Source organism: Pongo abelii, chromosome 5, assembly GCF_028885655.2.
Source record: "Pongo abelii isolate AG06213 chromosome 5, NHGRI_mPonAbe1-v2.0_pri, whole genome shotgun sequence".
NCBI lineage: Eukaryota > Metazoa > Chordata > Mammalia > Primates > Hominidae > Pongo > Pongo abelii.
The window spans coordinates 146109540-146133741 of NC_071990.2; the positions used below are offsets into that span (position 1 = coordinate 146109540).

At 37.1% G+C, this 24202-nt stretch overlaps 1 protein-coding gene across 8 annotated transcripts in view; it reads left to right on the plus strand.

Moving 5' to 3' along the window:
• UTRN (utrophin) overlaps window positions 1-24202 on the plus strand; it is a 573989-nt gene that overhangs the window by 262114 nt on the left and 287673 nt on the right. For all 8 annotated transcript variants that reach the window (XM_063724628.1, NM_001372253.1, XM_024247835.3 and 5 more), the window contains 5 exon segments: window positions 1207-1282; window positions 7094-7308; window positions 9417-9534; window positions 13144-13349; window positions 15607-15761. In XM_063724628.1, the coding sequence (XP_063580698.1) occupies window positions 1207-1282; window positions 7094-7308; window positions 9417-9534; window positions 13144-13349; window positions 15607-15761 (770 nt within the window).

Here is a 24202-nt window from a genome sequence, read left to right on the forward strand (position 1 = left end):
ACAGTCATTCATTTCACTCAATAGGTTTTTATTGGATTCTCACTTTCTGCCAGGTATCATTTTAAGAGATAGGAATGCATTAAAGAGTGTGGCATTCCCTCTAACTCAAAGAGCTTATCATGGATGAGACCAGCAGACAAGCAATTATAACATCCAGGTAGTGATGGGCACATAAAGGTGGAGCACCTCCTTGGCTTTGAGGGGTAGCTGTGGAAGGTTTTGTTGAAAAGATCACATTCCGGTTAATTTATGAAGGATGAATAAGTATTGGTCAGGTGAAGAATGAGGGAAAGGGCAGTGTAGAGAGAAGTGGCAAATGAAAGTGTCTAGAAGAGACAGAGAATGAGCACAGTGTATATAGGTCCAGGAAGTAGCCCACTATAGAATGGAAGGCTGAGGGATGTTCTCAGAGATGAGAACCTGGGGGCCTCACTGTGCATCACAAGGAATTTGAGCTCCATGTTGCGAACAATCTACCACTTTGAGGGTAGTGGGCAGCTATTGATGGGTTTTAAGCAGAGGAAAGTCATATTTTTGAAATATTGCTGTAGCTTTACTACAGAGATAGATGGAGTGATCCTAAGAATTGATATAGAAAGATTAGTTAGAATCTTCAGTAGAGTTTATGAAATGGGTGTCAGGGAAGATAGGGATAAGGAACTCAGATTTGGACATATCTGAATATCTAGTTCACAGAGAGGGCTGGACTGAAGATATGTTTTGGGCAGTCTTTAGCCTCTCAAAACTCCATTTGATTCCTGAAACCTTTGGAAACCAGGACTCAGAGAGAGCCCAGGGTGAAGGGCAAGAAGAGCAACACACCTACCCTGGAGGATACTGGTATCTGATGGACGGGCAGAGGAAAAGGAGTTGGGGAAGCAAATTCAGGACAGCCAGCCAGAGAGCTAGGAGGAAAGCCAGAATTGCAGAGTAATAACAGAATTCAAGGGAGGAGGAGTGGATGGCATTACCTGGTGCACAGGGGTCAGGACAGCTAAGGACTGGTTGGTGTTTTTGATAGCAATGTCAGTGGAGTTAGGGGCTCAAACAAGATTGCAGTGGAGAGTGAAGGTAGAGCCAGAAGTTTAGGTGGTTAGGGGAGGAAAAGTAGCAGAGCTGCCATTCAGAATAACACCTCTTCTTTTGAACTACAGTCATCTTTATTTATATAGTATTCTTCTCTTTCTGTTTGTCCTGATGCGGTAGATTTGCAGAGAAGTGCCTACTACCCTGAAGGAATGCATCCAGGAGCCCAGTTCTGTTTCACAGACAAGGATTGCTGGTAAGATACAGTTTATCTTTAACAAAGTTTTTTAAAAAATCAATATAGTAAAATTTTGTGATATGAGCCTCATATATGAATTAGAAAGACTTACTTAGAAACGTCGTGCCATTTTCTTTATTTAACCTACTTTCAATGATTTGAAAAGAACATCTTCTTTAAACCCAAGACACATTTGGCTGCCCAGTGTGGGTAAGGCATTTGTTCTCGTGGCAGATAAGGCTGGCCTTTCTCTGGACTCCAGTGCTACCTGGGCATCCACAGGTCCCGCTGAAGGGAAGATGAGAGGCTAGGTGTGAAAACTGGGGACTAGTTTTCTGGGTCCATGCAGCTTCTCAGGAAATAGCTATAACTTGCTGTGTTAACATGAACTTGGTTAGCATATGTAATTAGACCCTGATCATGACTGAGAACAAAACGTTTAGATATCCTGGGAAGCAGGTGGGAGATGGATATTTAGAAGCATTCTCCAACCTGGGAGACAAATACTTCTCACTTGGATGTGGAGAAAGAAGAATGTTTTCTCACTATTTCCTTCTCTCTTTATCCAGATTAGATCGCAGGCTCCTGCCCCATAGCCACTGTTGCCACTGCCTTGCAGGTTTTCTGAACCATCATGCCCTGCTCTTCCTCTGTTGAGTCACCTGGCAAAACCCCAAATGTGACTAACTCTAACTGTCCACTCACTCCCTGCCAGCTGCTTCTGCTGATTCTTTTTATTGCTCCTCCCCGCTTTTTTCTTCTCCCTCGTCCTTCTCCTCCTCCTTAACTTCCATGTCCACCTTCTACTTTCTACCTCTTCCCTCGTCCTCCACCTCTACCTCTTCCACCTCTTTTTTTTTTGGGGGGGGGTCCTTTTTATTTCTCTTATTCCTCTTATTTTTCTTTTCCTTCTCTTCCTCCTCCTCCTCCTCAAGTTTTGAAAAAAGTGATGAGAGACAAGATTTTTTTTTTCATTTTTCGAGATTGCAAGCTAATTTAGGACCAAGTTTGTGTTCTTTATTACTTGTATTTCTGGAAATTTGCACCAAAAATACCTGGGGCCTGATCAAGTTTCTTGATTAATATTCAGAACACTTGAGTTGACGTTTGGGTACTGCTGCTTTGCAAATAGAGGCTCAACTCCGTAATCATAGGGAAAGAATTTGATGCATTTTATAAAATCGTCATGGGTTATCTTACTTTTTAAAACCTCGATATGGTAAAGGAACAGGGAAAATTTGAATACATATTTAGAAGTATAAAAAGCTAACAGCAAAGCTACAACTTCCATTAGGTGGATGGCTCCTTTTTAACAGGATATTCGTCCTTGGGACAGGCCTGAGACCTGAAGCTAATCTTAGTATGTCTCTCTCCTCCTACGTAGTGTTTTAATTCAGTTCCTTCTTCTTTTTAACATTTTATTTAGAAAATAAAATTAACCATTTTAAAGTGAACAATTTAGTGACATTTAATGCATTCACAATGTTGTACAACCACTATTTCTATCTAGTTCCAAAATATTTCTATCACTCCAAACTAAAACCTCTTACTCATTAAGCAGTTTCTTCCCATTCCCTCCTACTCCCAGCCCCTGGCAACCACCAATCTGCATTCTGTCTCCATGGATTTCTCTATTCTGGATATTTCATATAAATGGAATCATACGATGCTTCTTTCACTTAGCATAATGTTTTTGAGGTTCATCCTTGCCAACACCTTGCCGACTGTACTCATTTCAGAGCTATGACTATTCATCTCAAATGAGCACTCAGCACTAAGAGACAGTCCTACCGTACTTTCTTCTGAGTGCTCCTTGGTACTCATTTCTTAACTAATGACCTCATCTCATTTTCAAAAGAAAAAAAAAAAACCTTTTTCGTTTTCCCACCAGAGAATCCATCAAGCTACCTGCAGCTGTACCCATATACTTTACACACTTCCTTCCTATTCAGCGAAAGGGTTATTATCTCTTTTCTTTTCTAAGAACAGCTCCTCCACTTATGCATAGGATTCCATATTCTCTGGGCTGCTTACGTATCCTCTTTCTCTGATAGCTACTAGATCATCCTTATTGCCATACCTTTTGATGCATGTAGCTCTAGTCTACTCATTTAAACTGATGTACAGTATTACATAACATCGGATATACTACAATCCTCTAAATTCTCTTCTGTACCTATGCTTACCAGTCCCAGAACTGTAGACATTTTTTTTTTAGATGATTCACCCAGTCCTTAGGCCAATAAACTTGTAGTCAACCTCACCTCTTCTCTGGAATTAATATTCAATCCATCAGCAAGTAGCATCGTTTCCATGTTCCATTCCACCTACTTCTGTGGTCTTGAACACCCTCATCTTTCTATCTAGATTATTGGAATATGCTCCTAACTCATAATCCTGATTCTTTTCTTGCCTCAGTACTTCTCCATGACCTATTCCTCTGATAGCAGATAGAGTGATGCTTTCTAAACAAAAGTTTGATTGTGTCGTTTCTTTGATCACAGTCTTTTAATCACTTCCATCCATATAAATGAGTTCCAAAGTCTGGCCTTAGTCCAGAACACCATGCATATCTGCCTGTCTCTTTAATCACATTTCTTACTGCTCTTCCCTTTGTTCATTCTGTTTCAAATACACTGGTCTTCTTGCTGTTTCAAACATGCCAAGAACATAATCATTTCTGGTCTTTGTGCTTGCCGTTCCTTCTTCTTGTCTTCCCCAAATGTTCTTCCCTCAATATTTTCATGTTTCACATACTCACTTCCTTTAGTTCTCCTTCAAATATCCCTTTCTAGGATAGCTCTTTCTTGCCCACAATATCTCAGATACACCCTGTCTCTCTTTGTCTTCTTGCATTGATTTTACTTCGTAACACACCCATTTTCCTGATAGAATGCAAGCTCTGGCAGGGCGCGGTGGCTCATGCCTGTAATCCCAGCACTTCGGGAGGCCAAGGCGGGTGGATCACCTGAGGTCAGGAGTTCGAGACCGGCCTGGCCAACATGGTGAAACTCTGTTTCTACTAAAAATACAAAAATTAGCTGGGCGTGGTGGCGGGCGCCTGTAATCCCAGCTACTTGGGAAGCTGAGGCAGGAGAATCGCTTGAACCCAGGAGGTGGAGGTTGCAGTGACCCAAGACCGTACCATTGCACTCCAGCCCGAACTTTGTCTTGTACACTCTCATGCCTGCAGCGTCTAGAATAGCCCCTTACACATAATAGGTTCTTAATAGGTATTTGATGAATTAAAACAATGAATTTTTTTTATCTACAAAAAAAGTTAAAGTGAAGATGGGGCAGAAGGATGTGTGAGGTATTCTGTAGGGTGTATATCTAGTGATGGAATCACTGGATTTAGCATATGGGTGCCTTCTACTTCACTAGCTGCCATTAGGGTGCTGTCTAGATTACTTGGCCCAGTTTACACTGACACTGGCTGTGTGTGATGGGTTCTTATTGTTCTACAGCATTACCAGCACCTCAACACTTTGATCTCAGGACACCTTTACACTTGTAAAAATTATTGAGGACCCTCAAAGAGCTTTTGCTTTTCTGAGTGATATTTATCCATATTTACCTAACTAGAAAAAAATTCCATTAATTCATTTATTAAGTTGTTTAAAAATAATAATAAAGCCATTATATGTTAACAAAAATAGCATGTTTTTGTAACATTAGCATAAGATGCTGGGCACAGTGGATCATGTCTATAATCCCAGCAGTTTGGGAGGCTGAGGCAGGAGGATCACTTGAGCCCAGGAGTTTGAGACCAGCCTGCGTAACATAGGGAGACCCCGTCTCTACAAAAAAATAAAAATAAAAAAAATTAGCCAGGCTTGGTGATGCAGGTTTGTAGTTCCAACTAATCAGGAGGCAGCGGTGGGAGGATCACTTGAACCCAGGAGGTTGAGGCTGCAATGAGCTGTGTTCGTGCCTCTGCTTCCCAGCCTGGGTGACAGAGTGAGCCCCTATCTCAAAGAAAAATAAACAGTCAAACAAACAAACAACTCTATTTTCTAAAACAAACAAAAATCTGGAAAAGCTGCAGTTTTATATTTTTTGAAATCTCTTAACTGTCTAGTTTAATAGAACACAGCTGTATTCTTATTTCTGCTTCTGCATTTGGTCTCTTGTGATGTCACATGTTATGTAGACTTAGATAAAACACACTGTACACTTGGGAGCGACTGAGCCTAAAAAGGCAAATAATGTGCTGATGATAATAGTATAGGCATCATGACCCTTGGAAGGGTCTCTAGAAACCTAGAGCTTCTCAGATGTCACTTTTCTGATGGTGGTCCTGTGGATGTAGGGTATTTCATTTTAATTTGTACTATCTCAGTTATAGAAAAGGTCGGACATTTATTTCACATTTTTATGTTTATTGCCTTTTTTATTTCCTCTTTTGTGGATTGTCTTTAGATGATTTTTTAAGTTTTAGAAAAAGTATTTTGGCTATCAGTTCTTTGTCTGCAATGGGCATTGCAAATACCATCTCCTTTCATGTTTCAAAGGCTTTTAAAATCTTTACTTATGGTGCTCTTTGGAGTTCTTAACCATTAATGGTTTATTAATAGCTTCCCTTTTTTGTGTGTTTTGTTTGAGAGCTACTTCAGTCCTCTGAAGTAATAAACATTTCCATATTTTTAACTAACAATTTTGTTTTTCATATTTAGGTCCTTAATCCACTAAGAATTCATTTTTCTATGGTGTATGTGGGGTTAAAATCAGTCCCATCATTTCCCTGCTGCAGCCATGGGTCACCACTTTATTGAACAGTAAATTCTTCTTCATTGATCTGTAATTCAGTCTCTGCCAAGGTCAGATTTCGCTGCCATCTACACACTGTGACTCTTCTCTTCTGTTGGTCTCTTTAAATGTCTCAGTCCATAATATATTGAGTTAATAATTATTAGCTAAATAATATAACTTAATATCTGGGAGGGCATATTCCTCTATCAAAAAAAAATTTGACTGTTTTTTGTCCTTTTCTCTTCAATATTAATTTTATAACCAGAAATTTGAATTAATGATTTTGTTAAGTTACATTCAAGCCTGTTGGGATTTTTATTAGGATTGTGCTGAATTTACAGATTGACTATACATTTTAGAAATTTATTTAAGCCTCATCTAATATATCATACCTGAAGTAGGTTACAGATAGTTTTAATTACTAATTCAACTACTTATTGTATCAAAACCAATCAATTTGGCAATGAATATTAAATACATACTTTTTTTGTATTTTTGACTCAGTAATTCTACTTGGGAAATCTATGCTAAGATAGTGATCAGAAATGTGCAAAATACTCTACAGGAGAAGATATTCTTTGCAAGTTTTTTAAAAATTAAAATAAAATTTCAGGAGCAATCTAAATATCCAAGGGTTAAATAAAAGTGAATATGGGTATAGGTTATTACATAGGTATTCATAATTGTGTTTACTAAGAATAAAATATGCTCACATTATAAAGTTAAATGAAAAAAGAATAAAAAATTATGAATAAGTTGGCTTTATAATTAAAATCATCTTGCCAAAATAAAATAATATTTCCAATTCTCCCACATTTGTACTTTTGGTTTTTCTCAGTGTCAGTGCTGATTATGTTCTAGAATGTTGTGAAACTGTTTCGTTGGCTTGATAGCTACCAAAGACATATGGATATTACAGGTAATACCATAGCCATTTCAGTATGAAAAAATAACCTCTTAGAATTTTTTTACTTAAACTAAATTTTATTTAAATACACATACATGTGTGACCATGACACCACCACAATTAAAACATCCTGTTGATTGATTTCTCTTTTGCTACATTTTTCATTTCAGCTCATCCTAGTGTCCAAAAGGTGGTGCTAGTATCATCTGCGTCAGATATTCCTGTTCAGTCTCATCGTACTTCGGAAATTTCAGTTCCTGCTGATCTTGATAAAACTATAACAGAACTAGCCGACTGGCTGGTATTAATCGACCAGATGCTGAAGTCCAACATTGTCACTGTTGGGGATGTAGAAGAGATCAATAAGACCGTTTCCCGAATGAAAGTAGGTGCATAGTGTAAAAGCTTGTCGTGGAAACACCACAACCCAGAGGTAGACCAGATCTGTTTGAATCCCTTTTGCTTATCCTAAACCATGAGAGAATGAGGTTTAAAAAATTCTGTATCTGTCAAACAACCATCCAGGGCTAACTACAAAGCATAGAGCTTTTCTTGCATTTATACTGTTGTGATATGATCAGGTTTACTGACTTAAAGACCCAGTGCATTTTTAAAATCTAAAACTGATACCATAAAGCTAGGCACATTAGTATAAATATAAGCTGGCATTAACATTTCATGCCTGTTGTGTGATGTAGGATAATCTCCTAAAGTGCCTTTGCAACTTATATTTCATGATGAGATTAATTTCTGATTTTAAAAGTGAATATCTCCTATAATTTTATTACTATACATGTGCCATCTAATATTAATTTGTAAAATTCTTTTTCCCTATTTAGTGTGTGCTAAGTTCTGGGCTGTGAGTGGTACAAGGATACTGACAAGAATATACTAGGTAGAAATTGGGAATCTACAATGAAATAATAATAACAGCTCTTGCTAACTTTTATTAAGTGCTTCGTGTGTGCTGGTCATTTTTCTAAGTATTTTACACTGTTATCTCATTCAGTTCTTTAATAATCTTGTGAGATAGGTACTGTTTTTATCCCCACATTACAAATAAGCCCACACCGAGGCAGAGGCACTGAGTGCATATGAGTTGAGAAATTACTGTGGCAAGGCAAGAGTCTAATAAAAGCCTCAGGAGAAGTACAGGCAACCTGTTGGGGGAGCCAGGATGAGGAAGGGGATCCCTTCTCCAGTGATGGAAAGCAAACTGTGTGGGATTTTGGCATCTGGGATAAAGTGGTGACATTCCTGGTATAGGGAACAGAGTGAATAAAGTCATGTGGTACAGGAGGCAAGAAGGACAGTAGGGCCAACATTTGTGCAATTAAGAAATACAGTATGAAGCAAGGCAGGAAAAGCAGCTCAAGTTCCCTTTGTGAAGGAGCCTGCAGGCTGTGCAAAGCCCTTTGGATTTTTAGTCTGTAAGCAATTGGTAAGCATCTTTCTTCCCATTTCTTTTTCTTTTTAAAATTGTGTCTATGAACTCATGATAACCATGCTCTGCTTTAGTAGAAGACTAGGATGGATTGGAGGCAAGAAATACTTAAATCAAGGCAAAGGGCCCTTTCTGAAATGACTAAGATGATGCTGTCGCCATTAGCAGAAATAAGGAATAGAAGAAATTGAGTGTGAATGAGGTTTTGAGTGATTTAGTTTCAGACATGTTGTGGTGAGGAGTCCTTATGCCATTTAGAAGGAAGTGATCAGTATTCATTACCATGTGCCCTGGGATTTAGGATTGAAAGTTGTGAGCAATCCATTTAGAAGTAATATTTGACACCAGAGGAGTAGCTGAAATCTACAAAATGGGTGAATTTGTAAAGAGGAAGGACTGGGAAAAAGTCATTTGCCACTGTTTGTGTTTTTTGTAAATTGTTTTCTAGTCTCTATGACTGTCATTAGTTCTGTACTGAAAACACATGATTTTCCTGATGTTGTTACCATTTCTCCCATATTTATCAGCACTGAGAGGCAAACCATCTACAGCAGCAGTTTTTCATGTCTAAGAGGATTTAATTTATAGTTATTCCTCTTAGCACTTTTCTATGTCACCCCCAACCCTATGACATTAGTTTGTGTTTGTACCTGACACAGAACAGATATGCAAGGCATCATCAGCAGCAGCAATAACTGCTAATGTTTTCAGGGCATTTTTCAGCTTTTGAAGGGATTTTCTTTATTTATTGTCCTCAGACTGGATGTAATTGAGCTGTCAGTATTTTATTATTTCTTTTTTGTGAAAACAAAAACACAGAGAGGTTAAGCTCCTTGCTTGGTGACTCAGGTGCTAAATGGAAGAACTCAGATTTGAATGCATGTTCTTTGACTTTAAATCATGCACTCATTTTCTGCCACGTTGCTGATGCCTCACCATGCCATAGAGGAGGAAAACAACGACAACTTTGATGTCAGCACAACTGTTTTGCTTATTATTCTTCTCATTTGGCTTATTAACCTATCCGAATAATCATTTCTACTTAACAGATTACAAAGGCTGACTTAGAACAGCGCCATCCTCAACTGGATTATGTTTTTACATTGGCACAGAATTTGAAAAATAAAGCTTCCAGTTCAGATGTGAGAACAGCAATTACAGAAAAATGTAAGTTTTTTAAAAAAAGTTATGTATCATCATCCACTTTCCCTGCAAATGGTGACACACACACACACACACACGTACACACACACACAAACACATTTTCAAAGATTATTCAACTAGAAAGTGATAGTGTTTAATATTTGTTAATCTTTATTTATATAGAAATGTAGCTTTCCTTGTTTTTATGTTTTGTGAACATTGTTACAATAACCTTATGAAGTCCTTAATTATTAACATCACGACTCTTAAGTAATTACTTACACATTGGGTTTTCTTCTCTTAACTTAGGCTTTCTTTTAGAGGAATAAAAAAAGGTTAAAGGAACTCATAAGAATGCAAATCCTTTCTCTCATTATACTTTATTCTCTAAAATCAGGTCTTACTATGTCTTTTAACTCAACCCAAAATTCAGTCCACAAATATTTATTGAGCAACTGCTATGTGCTTATGTGACTGGCATTAATTTGGGGATACTTTAGTTAAAAATGAGAGAAAACAGCAACAAAAAATAAACATACAAAACAATAGCAAACAAAGATCCTTGCTTGGGGTTTGCATTCTAGCTCAGAAGCATCTAGCTTCTACAAACCCTTCTTAGTGGGAATGTACTACCAATAGCAAACGAAGTCTAAATTCTGAAGATTGACACCTAGGGATTGTCACAATCTGCTGCCACTACCCCTTCTCTCACTTCAGCCCTCAGCCCAGCCTGTAATTATGCTGTTATTCCTTAAAATATCCAGACATTTCCTAGTCTTCTTATTTGAATTATTTTTTTTCTCTTGGCCTTTTCTTCCCAGGTGAAATTCTACGCAGCAGCTAAAATTTCATCCCCTTTGTGACGTCTTTCCCTCCTCTTCTGGTCCCTGGTGAATGTTAATTTCTATTTTTAGTTCCTTCTATGGCCTTTCCCCCCATCACTTTATTATAGATCTTACAACTACTTTAATTCTCTCTCCCTTCCATAGATTGTGAATATCCATCTTTCTGACCTTGGGCCTTTAACAGTGCCCAATACAAATTAACTACCTAATAAATATTTGTGGCAAAATATAAACTGGAAGGATAAAGCCTAATATTTGTCAAGGGAAGAAAGTCAGCTACTCTCCCTATAAAAAGTATGTTTTGATTTCAAAATAGTCATGGTAGCAACAAGGTTATTATAGGAGATACATTAGAAAAGAACTTTTAATGTCTAACAGTGTTGGCTTATTTTTACTAAATACGTCATTTTCCTTCTTTTCTCTTTTTATGAATGGATGGATTGTGCCTGTTATGGAACTTTGGAGTGAGCCAGTTTCCCTCACATCACAGGGGAGCTCCTCTGCTCTAGTGATACCAAACTATTGACAAAGCCATTTCCAGTTTGCTTTTTCTATCATCTTGATTTTTTTTTAATTATTATTTTTTCCATCACCTCTCTTTTTGTCCAGAACTTCTTTCAGGTGTTTGTTTTTTTGTTTTACAAGACTTCTCCTAAATATGTTCCCTTTCCCATTTAATGTACATGCTCTATTTTCTCTCTCTATATAAATATTTCTGTGTTGTGTAGAGGTTCTATAACCTTCATTACTCCTCATTATATGAAAAACCCTTCCCAGGGGGAATGTACTGCTATGAATAGTAACTTCGTTTTAGGGCTTAACTCACAATGAGTGGGATAATTTGCCTATTTCTTATGATAAACCTGTGATATTTACTCTCGCTTGATGTCTTTGGTTTCATTTGTTTAATATTAAAGGATTCTATTAGTAATAGAATTTGTCATAAGTACTTTATGTAACTTTTTAACTGACAAGAGAACATTATGATAGATTTGGCCTCTCTTTCTTAAGTTTAAAACTTAAGCAATTTATTTAAACAGCAAAGGCAGAATAAAACAGATTGTCTCATTGAGCAAGTTTTAAAGAATGATGACGTGTAGGTATAACTTAAGGCCTGAACAACCTTAAGTTGACAGCTTTTTTTTTTTTTTTGAGATGGAGTTTCACTCTTGTTGCCCAGGCTGGAGTGCAATGGTGCAGTCTTGGCTCACTGCAACCTCTGCCTCCTGGGATCAAGCGATTCTCCTGCCTCAGCCTCCCAATTAGCTGGGATTACAGGCACCTGCCACCATGCCCAGCTAATTTTTGTATTTTTAGTACAGACAGGGTTTCACCATGTTGGCCAGGCTGGTCTTGAACTTCTGGCTTCAGGTGATCCACCTGCCTTGGCCTCGCAAAGTGCTGGGATTACAGGTGTGAGCCACCGCACCCAGCCAGTTGAGAGCTTTTGAGTTTCACTATAACCATATATTATCCCAAGAACTTTGCCAAAGTGTTCCATGATAACTCAGCTGGAATGTTATCTTGTAGTTATGTTCCTCGTGGGCCTGGTACTTAACTATAGCCTTTCTTTTTGTCTGATATCCAAAGCATCTTCCAGCAGTGTGGTTTTAACATTCTACCTACTTATTATCAGCAGGTTCTTGCAGATATTCTAAGTTATTGTTTATTAGTACCTCAGTTCAAGATTATAAACTAACTCTGAAGTGATTAATGAAAAATTTAAGTTTCCAGCCGGGTGCGGTGGCTCATGCCTGTAATCCCAACCCTTTGGGAGGCCGAGGCAGACAGATCACGAGGTCAGGAGTTTGAGACCTGGCCAACATGGTGAAACCCTGTCTCTACTAAAAATACAAAATTAGCTGGGTGTGGTGGCACACACCTGTAGTCCCAGCTACATGGGAGACTGAGGCAGGAGAATCACTTGTACCTGGGGGCGGAGGTTGCAGTGAGCTGAAAGCTGAGATCGTGCCACTGCACTCCAGCCTGGGCGACAGAGCAAGACTCTCTCTCTCAAAAAAAAAAAAAAAGTTTCTTTAGATCTCTCTGTCCTTAAAACCTTGTTAAAAATAGAGAAAGGAGAAGAGAGGAAGCTTGAGGAGAAACAGAAAGAGAGAGAAGGTGATAATGAGTGAAAGGAATGAACAACAATAAAAGAGGAAGGACAAGAGCCAGTATGGAATTTTTATGACGAAGAGCTGCTGGGTGCACAGTACATGAATCTCTTTTACTTTTAGTGTTTCTCTTGAACTTGAACATATAAAATTCCTTTTAGAGAGTTTTCCTGCTACAGTAAAATAAATGCAAAAAAAAATCTTAGTTCATTTTCTTCTAAAATCAAGACTGCCTTAGAAAATTCTTCTTTGAGGGTAACAAGTGACTATCTCTCTGTCTTAAAGTTGGATCATGAAGTACTGTTAAACCCTACCTTCATCAAACCAGGTCTATAAATACAACTGTAAATACAAAATTAAATAGAACATTATTTTCTTTATAAATTTTTGGCAGTATCAGTTTATAATAGTAGATATTTTCTTGGGAGTTGTTTTAGGGCACTGAAAATAGAGTTCAAGATTTTTTTTTTTTCTCAAACACCATTTCAGAAATATATCAATTGTATACGATGGCAGATGTATATTAAAATTCCTTCAAAATGTGTTTATCAGCTCACCTTCTTTCTTTTTTCTGCTTATAGGCTTATTTGTGATACATTTGATATATGGTATTTTTCTTTCTCCTGAGAGTTACATGTTGGGATTCTTTTTTTCTTTTATAATGCTACCCTCAGTGGAAAGGGTCAAGAACCAGTGGGATGGCACCCAGCATGGTGTTGAGCTAAGACAGCAGCAGCTTGAGGACATGATTATTGACAGTCTTCAGTGGGATGACCATAGGGAGGAGACTGAAGAACTGATGAGAAAATATGAGGCTCGACTCTATATTCTTCAGCAAGCCCGACGGGATCCACTCACCAAACAAATTGCTGATAACCAGGTAAGACTCATCAGATATTTTTTGGCAGTATTGTTTTGTTGGATATACTTTTTTTCTATTGTTCACTGTAATTCTTAATAATAGGACCCTGTCATGTTTTTTCCTAAGTTCTTAGAGTATGTATTGAAATTTATATGAAGAATTTGATCTGGAAGATTTTTTTGAAAAATTTCTGGAGGCATAACAAGTAAGAATGTGCATGTCTCCTAGATTTTTAGCTCACTGACTTTTTGCAAGTGAAACACACCCTCAAATCAGCATCTAGAAAGAGAACACTTTCAAGATTCCAGGAACCCTCTTTTGCTCCCTTCTGTACTGTGTTAGTCTGTTCTCACATTGCTATAAATAACTACCTGAGACTGGGTAATTTATGAAGAAAGGAGATTTAATTGACTCACAGTTCATTTGAGGGCTACTGTAGTGAAGCATGACTGGGAGGCACCAGGAAACTTAAAATCATGGTGGAAGGCAAAGGGGAAGCAGGCACCTTCTTTACAAGGCAGCAAGACGGAGAGAGATAGAAGGGAGAAGTGCCACACATTTTATTTATTTATTGGAGACATTGTCTCACTCTGTCGCCCAGGCTGGAATGCAGTGGCGCTATCTCAGCTCATTGCAACAGCCACCTCTTGAGTTCAAGCGATTCTTGCCTCAGCCTTCCAAGTAGCTGGGATGACAGGTGTGCACCACCACGCCCAGCTAATTTTTGTATTTTTTGTAGAGACGGGGTTCCGCCATGTTGCCTAGGCTTATCTGCAACTCCTGAGCTCAAGTAATCTGCTCACTTTGGCCTCCCAAGTGTCACACACGGTTAAACCATCCGATCTTGTGAGAACTCACTCACTATCACAAGAACAGCAGAGGGGAAATTCATCCCCATGATCCAGTCACCTCCCACCAGGCTCCTCCTTCAATTGGACATGAGATTTGGGTGGGGACACAAATCCAAACCATATTACTTACTTACCCTGAAGGTTATTTTTATTAATAAAATTTTCCAAGACTTTCATTTGAGGGCTACTATACTGAAGAAATCAGGTAAGTTTAGTTTCCTTTAATGTCTTTTTAACCAAACTGTTTTATCAATTTCATAATAGCAAGCATCTTTTTTGTCATCAGTTCAGTTATAGAGTTGATAATATTGAACAACTATGGTATGTTTAAAAGTGCTTTTAAGATTCTCTGTATAAAATTATAAAATATTCTTGAATTGGAGGTTTTGGTTGTGAGGTTACAGTTTGGTATAACATTTATTTGCCCTTCAGCTAGCCTAAGATAGAAGTGTATATTTGTGAAGAATTTAAGAGGGTATATGTAGAAAACAATCGAAAATGTGGAAGTATGTTTTTATTCTCCACAAATGCAGACTTTACTTGGTTACAGTTTTAAAAGCAAGTGGCCAGTTATACGCGTTTCTGGATCATTCTCTGTGTTTGTGATACTGCTGACTGTTTCCACCAAATGACTCCCAAGTAATAGTGAAGCCCCGGGCCCCTTAACTAGAGGAATACAATTAAAAGTGATGTCAGTGTTTCAGTTATCATATTAGAACATTATTTTTTAATCAGCAGTGTGATTCTTTTCTTCTGAAACCTTAGGGTGATTTAAAATCTTCCCAATTGCTACAAAAAGCATTATATTAAAGGTTTCAGTTGTCATTTAGATTTCATGGTGAGTACCTTGATCCAGAGACTCTCAGAGGCTGAAAAACTATGTCAAAGAACCAATGCCAGTGGACAAATTCAGCATCAGTGGCTATTCAAGCAAGCTCTCAGTAAACCTTGCTTGGCAGCTTGATCCATTCAAGCAGTTATCTTTGTAAACACACCTTGTGATCCAGGGGCAAGAGATGGAAGACATCATGTTGTTGATCCTTCACGTTTCTCCAGGCATGTATGCAGGAACTCTCTCTGTATTCAGTCCTTTATGACGCATGTCCATGTAAGGATCAGAGGTACAGCAGAAGGAATGAAAAAGACAAATGGTTTGAGGAAGGAAAATATCTCAAAAAGAAAACGATAATAATCTGGTAATATTGTCATCTGTGTACCCGATCACTTTCTTGGACACGTTTCTTTTCACTTCTACTAATTTTGGTTTAAGCTTACATATAACAAAAGGGTTTGCCCCCAGTCTGTTTTCATCTTGTGGTATCTGTATCTAAAGCATGTCAAAATCTGCCGGGAGTACTGTTGTTTTGATTATGATAATTACTGAGTGACCAAGTCTAACAAACAGACCTGCACTTGCACCTCAGATACTGCTTCAAGAACTGGGTCCTGGAGATGGTATCATCATGGCGTTCGATAATGTCCTGCAGAAACTCCTGGAGGAATATGGGAGTGATGACACAAGGAATGTGAAAGAAACCACAGAGTACTTAAAAACATCATGGATCAATCTCAAACAAAGGTAATTCTAAGGCCCTGGCAGGTACATGTATATTGTCAAGTTGAGAATTTGATGGCTTTGGCTTTCTCATGGAAACCTGCCAAACATGTGGCAACTACAAGTACAATTTATTATGTTTTTTTTATTTTTATACTGTGATGTGCTGAGTTAGTATTATCATACTTAGTACAGAATGTATGCTTATACAATATGTATTTGAATTTTTACAATGGAGTTTTTTGTTTTGTTTTTTTTTAAATCAGCCTAAACCTTGCCAGTGATTACGTGTTCTGATTGTCTTACGCTCTCAGTATTATCTAGAATACACTTTGTAGTCTTCTGATGGTAAGGAGTGCAGGTGTTCACAAATGCATCAGGGTAATGGTATCCCTAAAGGTAATTGGAATAGCATGCTATTTGGGTGGGGCATCCTAAGTTGAGGACCAGACACACATGGATCCAACACTGAAATAATCTATGTGCATTTAGGATTTTAGTTAATTTACTATCTTTTTTCCCATTACTTTGTCTAGTCAGAGTATTTGGAACAGCCCAAAATAGAATATGTGTTTACAAGAGAATTTTCTGTCACTTGAACACCTAGAATTTGACAAACTATAAACAGTGATTAGCATCTCTTTAAGATTGCATATTTATATTCATCATTAGTAAAATAAGATGTTTACATCATGCATATAGTACTGGGAATGCCTGTGTCTAAGTGAAATTATGCACATCTTTATTAAAATGCAACTGTCTTAAAACCAATTTGGTATCAAAACACATCTATTTTGACGTGAATAAAATCGGTATTAGAGCACTTTGTATTCCTGATATATTCCAGCTAATAAAGTATGGCTAAGCATTTAATAACATTTTGACATGGATAAGTTTTATGCATTTCCAGAATGTTATTTTTAGTTACAATCTCTGAAGCTCTGAAAACTCAAAGAAGAGAGTTATGAGGGCAGAATGTGAGGTTGAATGTGTTGTTAGATATACCTTGGATACTGGAGAAAATAAGACTGGGTTAGCAAAGACAAAACTTCACAAGTGGTTAAAGCAGAGTGGCTATGATATTGGTCTTTCTAACATTTTACTACAACTTTTCTCTTTTATTATAATAGGTTATTTGGATATAGTAAGGATATCATAACTCTGGCGGGGAAGAAGGTGAATTAAAAACAGCTTTAACCTTAAGAGATAGCATTAGGAGATATACCTAATGTTAAATGACGAGTCAATGGGTGCAGCACATCAACATGACACATGTATATATATGTAACAAACCTGCACGTTGTGCACATGTACCCTAAAACTTAAAGTATAATAATAATAATTAAAAAAAAAAAGACCTACAATCAGACAAAGCAGGTCAGAGAATTTCTTTATGGCCATCTCCAAGATAGAAAGGTAAGGGAGGACTCCTGCCTTCAGGAGAGAAAGAAGGAGGTGAAAGAGCAGGAGAAGGTCACAGAGAGAGATTGTTTTCTGAGGCCTGCTTCTGAGCCCTGAGGCACCCCAATATTAGAACAAAAGGCTATAACAAGCATTATGGGAGTTATGATGCAGGAACTGTGGATGAAAACATATACATACTACAGTAAGTACAATGAATAAAAATTATTTGCATAATATAGCTAACATAAAAAAAAGAGATATAGTCCTGGAATATACTTTATCTTTGTGTTTCCGAAAATTCCATGTATAATAGTTAGGACTTTGTTTTCCTTATAAACTTAACAAAAAATTTATCCCTTAGGAATGTGTGGGCTGCTTTATTTAGCACCTCCAATTCTTCTTCTTATTTTTTTTTCTTTTACTTTGTAAATATTTTAAGACAGCCTACAGCAGTAGTTGGATGAGATGGAAGAGGCAATTAAAAATGAATTATATTACAAGGTGATTTTTCATTTATCATAGCTAAGACAATTACAATGTTCCAGTTTCTTTGTAGTTACAAGTGGTTGTCCTTATTGTGTTTTCTCTCTGCATTTTCCTGGGGGTGGAAATAAGTAATTATATTAATATTTAGACATGATTTGGATATATTATGATCTATAAAGCAGGGAAAACAGAGCAAAACTGGCTCATAGGATCCCTTCGTGAATGACAACTAGGGCTTCTATATGTAAAGAGAGTTTTCTCTTTTAAACCCAGTGAACTTTACAATTTTTAACTATTTTAAATGGACATCTTTGTAGAATATATAAATCTTTCTTTGCCTTCTTAAAGCTTGTGAATGTATATTTAACTTTTTTCTGAATTCTTGGTATTATTGTTGCAAAGATAGAATTAAGGAACTTTAATGGATATGAGTGACCTTAGAGTTCTTCTGAACCAGTGTTTCTCAACCTTTCTTTACATTATCGCTTCCCTAAGGAGCCTTTGTAGACTCATCTTCCCATGAAATTTTAATACCATGATATACTGTGTACTGTATGGGTGTGCTTTATACATAAAAAGAGTACATTTTTTCACCCTCCCCCTGAAAAGAAATAACCATTTATTACCTCTGTTGAGAATACATGGTCTAATCTAATATTCTCAGGCTCAGAGAAGTTAAGTGACATGTTCAAAGTCGTGCAACACAGTCAAGATGATATTTTTCTATACTAAATGGTAATGTTCTTCATGCTGTGAGTTCTGAAGAATTGGCAGTAAATTTATTCAGGCTGCTATACTTTGTGAGATTTGGGGCTTTGTTTTGTGCATATAAATTTTGAGTATCGTCTCATTGTCAGGCACTGTACTGACCTCTTCACACACATCATTTCATTTAATCTTCACAACAACCACAGGAGAGAGCTAGCATTTTCATCAGTCCTATGTTAATGAATAAACTGAAGTACAGAGAAGTTAAGGAATTACTCAAGACTACACAGCTTATAATGGCAGAGCTGGGATTGTAATTCAAGCTTGACTGTCAAGTCAGGCTCTTATCGTCTCTAAAAACAGTTTCATTTTTCTTCTTTGAATCAGACTGTCAGCCGTTGCTGACATTCTTGGTGACTGCTTTGTGTACCCGCCTCTCAGTTCTGTCTGTAATTCCATTTACTGATTCTTATCTGTGTTGAGTTTAGAAGCCATATCAGATGAAAGATACGGGGCCTTTTTTATGCATAATGTAATGCACTCCAGTACGTGGCCATCACACCCCGTCTAATGGCTGCTGAGAGGCCTTTTTACCATGGCTGCCCTCTTATCTTCCAGCCTGTTCTGTATATACATCATTGTCAGCCAAATTCTGGAGGGTTGAAGGGTTGTTATACTTGCACATGGAATACTGTGCAGCATAATATGTGAAGTTCAGTATCAGCTTTCAAAGGAAATGTTTTGTATGAATTGCAGTTAGCCTAAATAATTTGGCTATTCACAATTATAAGTCCACAATCCCTTATCTACAATGCCAAAATCTAAAAACAGCTTTGATAACAGAAATCTTTGAATTGCCGTGCAGCTGTTTATTAAAGTCTTTGTTTATTCTGGTTAGTGTGAATAGCCTTGTTCCTTGCTGCAGAAATATTAATGTGTTTGATTGCTTCCCCAGACCCTGTTCAGGGGTAGTAATTAATATAGTTACTTTCATAATATTAGTTTTCTAATGTTCAAAAATAATCTTAATTCTGAAACACAACTGAATCCTGATTTTTTGGATTCTTTGAACAGTAGGCCTGTCTCTAATGTTTCTAACTAATCTATATATCCTGACCACTACTTTTTTTACTTATAACTTTTTTTCCTTCCATCTCTTAATGCTAATTAACAAATTTTCTAGTGCCAGTTGAGATAGTGATTGTTGAAATGTGTTTATAGCACAGTCAGTGTGGATGCCTGATTTGGGTCTGAAATGCTATTTTAGCTGTATATATTTTGGCACTCCAGGGCTAAAATAACATTCTATATGTATATATATATACACACACACACACACACACACACACGTATACACACATGTATAACACACATGTATATATACATACACATATATGTGTGTATGTATATATACACACACATATACACACACATATAACTGTGTGTATAGACGTGTTTGCACATGCATGTATATACAGGTATGTATATATATGCACACTCATGTATATACACACGTAGTTATCTACACTGAAGTATTGTAAAGGAAATGAGACGGTATAACTGTGTGCAATAAACAGTTTCTTAGAAATCACTAATTACTCTGTCTTTCTGTCCTTGTCCTTATCGCATTTTACCTTGCCTATGTTAAGGTATTTCTAGGTTTGTACAGGCAGAACAGAAAGCACTGAGTGTAAGGTATATGGGGCAATCCTTGGTTAAAAGCTCATCTTATGCACTTGCTTTCTGTGCTAACCTATAGGAAGTTATTTCAACTCACCGAGTCTCCATTTCCTTGATTCTAAAGTGGAGAACATGTCTAATATGTAGGGTTATTGTGATATCAAAAGTTATGTGTAAAAGTTCTTGGTAGGTAGTATATGCTTAAGAAAAAGTTGCCCAAACTGTCATCATATGCTCTTTCATATAATGTCTTTCTGATAAATCCACTGCCTTTAGTCAAATGCACAGTACTTTCTGGGGTTAAATTAGCAGAAGGTTGAGTCATTATCAGTTGTTTGTCCATAGTCATTTTGAACTCTTTCTACTTTAATTAATGATAAAATACTTCATTGTCTGCTTTTCTGAGTGCAGTATAGATATTCTAAAACTTTATTAACAGATGAAATTTCTTAGAAAATGCAGTTTCCTTGGTTTGCAGAATTATCACAGTTGCTGAATTTACCTTGCAATTAAGCATTTCCTGCCAAAGCAAAAATCCAACCATCCTGGGAAGAAAAGGTACAGAATTTAAAAAGATACAATTATTTATTTAAAAAAATATTTTATTTTATTTTATTTTATATTTTATTTCATATTTTATTTTATTTTGTTCCAGGATACATGTGCAGGACATGCAGGTTTATGACAGAGGTAAATGTGGTGGTTTGCTGCATCTATCAGCCCATTACCTAGGTAGTAAGTCCAGCATATATTAGCTATATATCCTGATGCTCTCCCTTCTCCTGCCCTCTTCCTACAGGCCCCAGTGTGTTGTTCCCCTCCCTGGGTCCATGTGTTGTCATTGTTGAGCTCACACTATAAGTGAGAACATGCGGTGTTTGGTTTTCTGTTCCTGCATTAGTTTGCTGAGGATAATGGCTTCCAGTTCCATCCGTGTCCCAGCAAAGGACATGATCTCATTCCTTTTTAGGGCTGCATAATATTCCTTGGTATATAGCTACCACATTTTCTTTATCCAATCCATCATTGATAGGTATTTGGGTTGATTCCATGTCTTAGCTATTGTGAACAGTGCTGCAATGAACATACACATACATGTATCTTTATAATAGAATGATTTATATTCCTGTGGGTATATACCCAGTAATGGGATTGGTGGGTAGAATGGTAGTTCTGTTGTTAGGTCTTTGAGGAATGCCACACTGTCTTCCACAATGGTTGAATTAATTTACATTCTCACCAACAGCATTAAAGCCTTCCTATTTCTCCACAGCCTCACCAGCATCTGTTGTTTCTTGACTTTTTAATAATTGCCATTCTGACTAGCATGAGAAGGTATCCCATTGTGGTTTTGATCTGCATTTCTCTAATGCTCAGTGGTGTTGAGCTTTTTTTCATATGTTTGGTCACATAAATGTCCTCTTTTGAGAAGTGTCTGCTCATAAGACACAATTATTTAATGTGGGAGGCACAAATACAGATTTATCCAGTAAGATAACTTTATTTTCTTCTTTTGAAATGGTATTATCTTTCTCATTAATATTTATTAATTAATTAATAATGGCCAGCTAGACCTGTGGAATGTATATAGTTTTCAAAAGATTATTTAAATATTGTATATAGTAAAGACTGATTTTGTAACTATTCTGAAAACAGGTTAAGTTTCAAAAATTTAATTTTGATTGATTTTCCAATAATTTTGTTGTATATTTGGAAGCTTCTATTATATCTGTTATTACTTTTTCAGTAATGATGTTTATTGTCCTTATAGATTAATAAAAATGAAGCTTTTTTCAGCATTTATTCTTTGTCCAATTTGGTCAATTCCTTTTAACAGTGATCAATAGAAGATACTCATATTGGGATTGTTTCATAAGGCCTGATATCAGCCAGGCTAAACCTTCAAGCTCTTAAAAACGAATGCTGTAGCAGCTGTCATTCCCGAATGAATGGGCTCAGGTGAAAAGTACAGGTAGCCTTATCCTCCCAGCATGTCCACCAATATGAGGTTCGGAGATTTGGGTCAGTCAACTTGATTTATCCTCTCGGAAGCTTACTTCTTTCCCTGAAAATCACCTTTATTTTTCAACTTGTTTTGTTTATTTTCTTTGCTAGCATTTGATTTTTAGTTTTCCCTTCCAAGTTGGGAATAAAGCTGGCCAAAAAGAGAAGTGTAAAAATTATAGTCTTCTATATTTTCCTCTTCTGTTACATTGTTTTAATATTTCAAGTATCATTTTATTACTTTTTTTAAAAAAACAATTGCGAACAATGTCTTTGTGATAAATGCCTATGAATGTTAATGTTTTCATTTTGTAAATATCAAACTCAAGCATGCGGATATTTTCTCAGCACATTTAGCTCCATATCAAACAAACTGAAGAGCCAATGCCCACAGAAACAATGCCCACAGTCTCTGTTTTTGTTTTCATTTGTTTCTTTTTCCATTAATTGATTAATCAACTAGTTAAACAAGTATTTATTTAGCTTCCTATTTGCCAAGCTCTGTGACCAGCCCTAAAGATTCAACCATAAATATACCTCATTCCTGCTCCCAGGAAGCTGACATTGCATAGGGGAAGCCTTGCAATGTACGTAAGTAAATAGGAAAATAATACCTAACTGTAGGAGATTGTTTTGGAGGTGAGAGAAATTAAAGAGGTGCTGTGTAAGAGAGGGAAGGCACCTTCTTCACAAGGCGGCAGGAAGAGAATTGCTGAGTGAAGGGGGAAGAGCTCCTTATAAAACTATCAGATCTTGTGAAAACTCACTCATTATCATGAGAACAACACGGGGGAAACCATCCCCGTTATCCAGTTATGTCCACCTGGTCTCTCCCTTGACACATGGGGATATAGGGGTTATAATTCAAGGTGAGATTTGGGTGTGGATACAAAACCTAATCATATCACATGGGAAGGAGTTTGGATATTAAAAGTACAATAGAAAGCTATTGGAATTGTTAAGGAAGGGAGTGACACTGCCTAATGTGTATATATATTAAAATTTAATCTTTCTGGATCTTATGTGGATAATAGGTTGCTAGTGGGTATAGTAGAATAATTGGGAAGACCAGAAAGGAAGTGATGGCTGTGGTCCAACTGGGACATGGTGGTCCCCGTGGCTACTGTATGCCAGCAATGATGGAAAGAAGATGGTAGATTTGCTATATATGCCTTGGAAGTAGAAAAGACATTTTGGTGGATTAGATATATGCCTTAAGGGCTTGGAAACAGTCCAAGATGGTATTTTGTAAAAGGATGAGTGTAAAAGGTACCATTCACCGAATTGGGAAAGGATGTGGGAGTTTTAGAAGAACAAAAATTACAAGTTGGGTTTTGATAAGTGTGAGATGCCTGTTAGATATCTAAGTATATAGGTGAAATAGGCAATTATGTATATTAATCTGGAACTCAGATGTTTTGGACCTCAGATATGAATTGAGAGTTCTCAGCATTCACATTGGAGGTTGAACATGTGGGACTGGATGGGATCACCAGGGAGGGAGTGTAGATGAAGAAGAGAGGGGTATGCTTAACTGGGTCTATAAGGCCTAGGGTTTGGTGATTGAGCAAAAAAGGAGGAAGGAGCAAAAAGGACTCAGAAAAAATTTCCAATGAAGTGGAAAAAAATTCGCAGATTTGTCGTGTTCAGAAATAGAGGGAGGAGAATATCTCTTAGAGGAAATGGAGAGAGGAGAATGTTTCTAAGAAAGAATGATCTACTGGATTGAATTGGGCTGAATAATCAAATAAGATGACACAGCACATGATTTTGGGAATTCCACAGCTTGGACATTCCTGGTGATTTTGGAAAGAGCAATTTGGAGGAAGTAATGTGGCCAGAAGCTAGAGAGTGAGATGAAGGTGAAGAAGTAAAAACAGTTTGTGGAAACAACTTTAGAGAAGTTTGTCTGAAGAGGGACAGAGAGATTAGGTAGTGCTTAGTGTGGGGGCTGTAGGGTTAAGACAGTCGATTGACTTTTCTGTTAAAATGGATTATAGTAAAGCATGTTTGTGTGCCTATGAGAATGACCCACTAGATGAGAGACTGGTGATTAAATGCAGAGGGGACAAAGGAAGGAGGACAGGAAGGCTTTGAGAAGATAAGAAAGTGAGATTTAGAGAATTGGGTTTGGTAAGAACTGGAATGCATTTTTCATTATGACCAGAAAAGACAACGAGAAG